Source organism: Pyrus communis, chromosome 2 (genome assembly GCF_963583255.1).
Source record: "Pyrus communis chromosome 2, drPyrComm1.1, whole genome shotgun sequence".
Taxonomy (NCBI): domain Eukaryota; kingdom Viridiplantae; phylum Streptophyta; class Magnoliopsida; order Rosales; family Rosaceae; genus Pyrus; species Pyrus communis.
Window position 1 is genome coordinate 29,490,461 of NC_084804.1, and position 6,145 is coordinate 29,496,605.

Below are 6,145 nucleotides of genomic sequence, written 5' to 3' on the forward strand. Positions count from 1 at the left end.
TGCCCACGTGTTATAGTTTTGGTTGTTGAGCTTCTTGATTCCTCCAACAACTTGAAGATCACCCATCGTATCGGCAAGACTTTGACTACACCGAACAAGCTTGAGTGACTACCGTGCAGAGTAATACACTACTCTCGACACAAAGAAGCTCCCTCTCAAGGTTTGTGATAACCCCAGCAATAATCTCAAGAAATCTTTTTCTGATGTGGAAGATCAGTCAAAACTGCAACCACAGAGCATACTCGGAATTTCAAGAGACTTTACAACCAATGCTCTACCAAGAACGATCCCTGACCGACTTGGCTCTGATACCAATTGTTGAATAAGAAGAGTATCCAAGATAACTCTAATGATCCCAAGAAGATGAAAATAGAGCACACTCTTAAAGAAAGCTCACAAAACAAACTAATTTGCAAAGTTTTTCTTATTTAGCTCTAGGCTTTGTTTTTCCTTGGATGATCTACAATGCTTGAGGACTTGGGTATTTATAGCAAACCAAATGAAAGCTACACCACACACTTAATTAAACTAAGATTATTTGCTACGACACAAAACCCATTAATTGCACCTAATTTTTTCCACTCAACCATACCTAACATTGATTCTACCTAACATTGATTCTCAACAATACATACATATATATATATATATATATATATATATATATATATATAATTGTATACACAGATGGTTAAGAAGGAAAGTAATGGGGCAAGTGGATCACAACCGTCGGCTGTATGGAATGCTCACAACACATCACTATTTTGTGACTTGTGTGTCAAGGAAGTGGAGGTAGGAAATCGTCCTGGTACCCACTTTAAAAAAGAGGGATGGGAAAATGTGAGTATCAACCTAAATAAAGAGACTGGAGCTGAGTACAGTAAACAACAGCTGAAAAATAAGTGGGATGCACTTAAGGAGCAATGGAAATTATGGAAAGAACTAAAGGGAAAAGAAACTGGTATAGGATGGAATCCCAAGCTCAACATTGTTGATGCTTCGGATGAGTGGTGGCATAATAAAATTCAGGTTTGTAAGCTTCTTGTTAGTTTTTGGACGTTGTCTGTCTATTATTTAGCATGAATGCATTTTAATACTTGTTTCTTTAAATTGTAGATCAACAAAAAAAATATAAAAGTCTGCTTAGAAAAGGAATTAGCCTTGATATGGAAGATAAGCTAGATAGGATGTTCATGAATACCATTGCTACTGGTGATCATGCTTGGGCACCCTCGTTTGGTGTACTTCCATGTGAAAATAATGATGAATCTGATGAGGATGATGGCATTCAAATTGAAAGTAGTGATTTTGATGATGTTGTCCCACTCAAAAATACTCAAGCTAATAAGAAGTATTTGGGGAAGAAGAAAAAAAGAACTTGACAATTTGATACACAAGTTAAGAAAGAGAATAAGGAAAAAGGAGTTGCTGCAAAGAAGGGAAAATTGGGAGGTGTTGCTAAGTTGTCGGAACAGTTTGATCGTATGGTTGGTGCAATTGAGAGTACCAATACAACAACTTCAAACATGGCCAAGGGCTTACAAAATAGTAGAATTGTTGAAGTGATGAAGATAGTTTCATCTTTAACTGGTGCAGGGCCTAGGAGCCCTTTGTGGTTATTTGCAACTCGATTATTTCTAAAACAAGAGAAGAGAGATTGTTGAATTAGTGGCCAAGTGGACATGATGATGTTTGTTGGAAAAAAAAAAAAAAAAAAGGTGGACAACATCATTGTGTCTTCCTTGTTTTGGGGAGAAAAGGGAAAAGCAACAACACCTTTCATTATTGTGTTTGTTGTCATCAACACCCGTGAGTTTTAGCCTTTGTTGAAAGGCTGATGGAATTGGGTTGTTTCGGCTTTTTCTTTTGCAACTTGACAAGTGCTTGTGCTTTAGGAGAAAGAGAAGAAAGAGAGCCTTTTCTTTTTGGTATATAGGGAGAAGAGCTCATTGTTTTCGGATGTTGGGGGAGCTGCAGATGAGAGAAACCAGGGAGAGCATTCGGCTCTCCCATTTGAATAGAAGCTGCTCCTTCCCACCATTTGTAATAATCTCATTTTGTTAGTAATCACTCAATCAAAGATGTTGGTGCTACTTGTGTAGCTTTTGGGAGAGAAGGATTTTGATATGTGTTTCTTCTTCTCCATTTGTTTCTTAGTTTGAGTGAGAGCTATTGGTTGTATGTGAGATTTGGGTTTGAGAGTTAAAACTCTATTTGTAATCTCCTTTTGATATTAGTGGAATTTCCTCGCCGTCTCGAAACTGGATGTAGGCTTACGCCGAACCAGTATAAATCCTTGTGTCTTTGGGATTATTTGTCATGTCATATTTTGCCGTATTAGCTTTGGTTTCATATTTGAAGCTTCCGCACAACAAGTGGTATCAGAGCTCTGGGTTTCGACTTGGAGGCTTTGTACTAGTATGTCTATGAAATCTTCGAATGACGGTGAAATATGTTTTTTGAAAAAATTCGACAAGAGGAATGACTTTGGCATTTGGTCAATTGGAGATGCTGGCTGCAAAATGTGGGCTGTTGTCGACGAGTTGAGTGGGAAGGAGAAAAGGTAGAAGCAATTGAAAATTGAAAAGAAAATGTTGTTCTTTTTCTTTCGGCAATTGTTTAGGCAGAAGGACATCATGATGACAAATGATGTTGTTGGCTGGAAGAAAAGGGAAAAAGGCTAAGGCTAAGTTTTCTTTTCTTTGGCATTTTTTCAACGGCAGAAATTTTTGGTTGTTTTTTTCCACTCCCATTGGTTGACTTTGGAGCAAGTTGCTGGAAACATTGGAGGAGTTTGTGAGGGCCAATTTGCTGAGTTCTGCAGAAGTTTGGATAGTGAGACACCACACTATTTTGGATACACCACATGCACTGCAGAACATTTGTGTGGAACCCTCTTGTAGAAGGCAAGTTATATGCTTTCTAACTTTGGTCTATGGATATTTGGTTGGATTTGTTTGCCACTGCTATTTGGTCTGTTGGTCTCCATCATCTGCAATTAGTTTTCTTGAAGACTCCAGTTGAGGTATGGTTTTGGATCTCCTACTGATTATTTGAATTTGAAATTTTGGTTGTCGTGTTGGTGCTCATGTGATGATGGTAAACTTGAGTGAAGGGCATATTTTCGTATTGGTATGTGAGACTTTGTTGCCAAATTTGTAATCAGTTTTGACTTGGAGAATGTGCCATGCTATGTGAATGAGTCTATTGGTGCAGTTTAAGACCATGGTGTTTGTGAGCAGGTGGAGTTCATTGTGTGTCCAACTTTGGTATGGTGTACTTGATCTTTTGTTGGTGATATTGAAGAATTTCAGTCTTCGTTTGAATCACCTTTTGTTTTGATCAAGGCACTTATGGTTTGCAAATTTGGAGAAGACGGTAGAGAAATGGTCTACTTTTGTTGGCTTTGGTACAGTTTGAGTCGAGGTGGAAATTGTTATGAGCACTGGTAAGTTTGGGGAATTTGATTTAGTTCCCGTTGTCTTTAGTGTGTACTTTGGGTGCTTATGGTGATTGTTGATTCGATTCTCTGTGATGCTTTCGGAACTTGGCCAAGGTGGAGATTGTTGAATTAGTGGCCAAGTGGACATGATGATGTTTGTTGAAAAAAAAAAAAAAAAAGAAGGTGGACAACATCATTGTGTCTTCCTTGTTTTGGGAAGAAAAGGGAAAAGCAACAACACCTTTCATTATTGTGTTTGTTGTCATCAACACCCGTGAGTTTTAGCCTTTGTTGAAAGGCTGATGGAATTGGGTTGTTTCGGCTTTTTCTTTTGCAACTTGACAAGTGCTTGTGCTTTAGGAGAAAGAGAAGAAAGAGAGCCTTTTCTTTTTGGTATATAGGGAGAAGAGCTCATTGTTTTCGGATGTTGGGGGAGCTGCAGATGAGAGAAACCAGGGAGAGCATTCGGCTCTCCCATTTGAATAGAAGCTGCTCCTTCCCACCATTTGTAATAATCTCATTTTGTTAGTAATCACTCAATCAAAGATGTTGGTGCTACTTGTGTAGCTTTTGGGAGAGAAGGATTTTGATATGTGTTTCTTCTTCTCCATTTGTTTCTTAGTTTGAGTGAGAGCTATTGGTTGTATGTGGGATTTGGGTTTGAGAGTTAAAACTCTATTTGTAATCTCCTTTTGATATTAGTGGAATTTCCTCGCCGTCTCGAAACTGGATGTAGGCTTACGCCGAACCAGTATAAATCCTTGTGTCTTTTGGATTATTTGTCTTGTCATATTTTGCCGTATTAGCTTTGGTTTCATATTTGAAGCTTCCGCACAACAGAGAAATGTTCTTAACTATAGAAGATCTGGACATCAAGTTTCAATGGCTTAACTATGAGCAAGCTGAAAATTAAGTGCCATGAGATGCATTTAGTTTGCAAAGTTTTATATTTCATGGTAGACAGTATAGTCTAAGATATCTTCGAACTTGAGTTTATTATTTTGATTTGTTATTTGGGATGGTTACTTGGATTCTTTGTGTTTTACTTGGGATTATAATTGAATGGTTCTGGATTCTTTATTTAAGAATAATTTTTCTTCATGCATGTACTCCTATTTGTAGGAATAATGATGAGATTTTTTTTTTTTTGTTTTTTTTTTCAAAATTGTAGATTTTTGTTTTAATATATGGACATCTTGCAAAATGAGGAAGAGTTCAACCAAACTGTATGCCTTTGTGTTCGTACTATAGAACATTATTATCAAACATATATCCACAAAACACCTTGTATGGATTCATCTCAAACAGGATATAAGTGATTGATGGAAATATTACGGGGAAATGAGAGGCGTTGTCATTGGATGTTCAGAATGGATAAAGAGGTATTTATGAGATTGTGTAGTGACCTGCAAAACAAGTATGGATTGAGGAGTTCAAGGAGAATGTGTCCTGGTGATATGTTAGGAATGTTTTTTGTTTATTCTAGGACAAGGTGAAGGGAATAGGTCAGCACAAGAACGATTTCAACACTCCGGTGAGACTATGAGCAGATAGTTTAGTCAGTTACTTGATATTGTATGCCTTATGGCTATTGATGTTATCAAACCGCTGGATCCTGAGTTTAATGGCGTCTCTGTAGAGATATTAAGGGACTCTAGATATATGCCCCACTTAAAGGTAAAAAAACTAGATATGATACTTCTTGCTTTGTCTTATGAATTAAGTTATATTTATTGAAAATTGTGCTATAATATTATTTGCAGAACTGTATTGGTGCTATTGATGGTGTACATGTTCAAGCCACAATATCTCCTGGAGATCAAGTACCATATATTGGCAGGAAAGGGACACCAACTCAAAATGTAATGGCCGCATGTAATTTTGACATGCAATTCATCTTTGCATGTTTTGAACATTATAGGAAAATATTATCTTGTAAATGTTGGGTATCCACAGATGTGCAGCTATTTAAGACCCTATAAAGGTGAAAGGTATCATCTTCCTGCTTTTCGTAGGGGCAGAGAACCAACAAGATCTAGAGAGGTATTTAACCACAGACACTCTTCCCTTAGGAGTGTCATTGAACGCACTTTTGGTGTATGGAAAAAAAGGTGGAACATTTTAAGAGACATGCCTAATTACCCATTTAAGAAGCAAGTAAAGATAATAATCGCAACTATGATGCTTCACAATTATATAAGAAGGTATGGTCGACGTGATAATCATTTTGACAACATGAAGGATGACTTGGATGATGACACAGGCTCGGATGAAGAATAAGAAGAATATCATATTACCGAAGGACCTGGAGCACAAGAAATGGAGACATTGAGGAACAACATTGTTGCAACTTTCATACGTTTGTAATTTTTTTTTATGTATGCTTATTTTATGTTATTATTGTTTGAAGACATTGAAGAAAATTTTATTTATTTAATATTTGTTGTTTTTTTTTAAATAACTTTTGGTAATGAAACTGCAAATGTCAAAATAATTTGAAGGAAAAAAGATTAGATATACTTATGAGTCATCTTTTTAACACAAAAGTTAATAGAAAAGTATTTTTCACATTATGTCTATTTTTATCATTATACAGAATTACCAAAATTTTACATTAGTATTTACCAAACGCTTTTACACTACTTTTTATACTTACAGTAGTTTTAAAAATATAGTTTACCAAACGCTCAGCTGCTTTATTTT

General features: G+C 36.4%; 2 protein-coding genes across 2 annotated transcripts; both read left to right on the plus strand.

Moving 5' to 3' along the window:
- The first annotated feature begins 687 nt into the window (after positions 1 to 687).
- Positions 688 to 1,382, plus strand: LOC137725019 (uncharacterized). The gene is made up of 2 exons (XM_068463633.1): positions 688 to 1,033; positions 1,117 to 1,382. The coding sequence occupies exons 1-2, from the start codon at positions 688 to 690 to the stop codon at positions 1,380 to 1,382; spliced, it is 612 nt and encodes a 203-aa protein (XP_068319734.1).
- Positions 1,383 to 5,026: 3,644 nt separating this feature from the next.
- On the plus strand, positions 5,027 to 5,722 carry LOC137725020 (uncharacterized). The gene is made up of 3 exons (XM_068463634.1): positions 5,027 to 5,119; positions 5,206 to 5,304; positions 5,399 to 5,722. The coding sequence occupies exons 1-3, from the start codon at positions 5,027 to 5,029 to the stop codon at positions 5,720 to 5,722; spliced, it is 516 nt and encodes a 171-aa protein (XP_068319735.1).
- Positions 5,723 to 6,145: the final 423 nt, after the last annotated feature.

Excerpts from the sequence above, each read along its gene's own strand:
- LOC137725020 (XM_068463634.1), top strand. The coding sequence starts at position 5,027 with ATGGCTATTGATGTTATCAAACCGCTGGATCCTGAGTTTAATGGCGTC. Across the intron at positions 5,120-5,205 it reads GATATATGCCCCACTTAAAG|AACTGTATTGGTGCTATTGA; the intron begins GTAAAAAAACTA and ends TATTATTTGCAG. Across the intron at positions 5,305-5,398 it reads AAGGGACACCAACTCAAAAT|ATGTGCAGCTATTTAAGACC; the intron begins GTAATGGCCGCA and ends GGGTATCCACAG.
- LOC137725019 (XM_068463633.1), top strand. The coding sequence starts at position 688 with ATGGTTAAGAAGGAAAGTAATGGGGCAAGTGGATCACAACCGTCGGCT. Across the intron at positions 1,034-1,116 it reads GCATAATAAAATTCAGGTTT|ATCAACAAAAAAAATATAAA; the intron begins GTAAGCTTCTTG and ends TTTAAATTGTAG.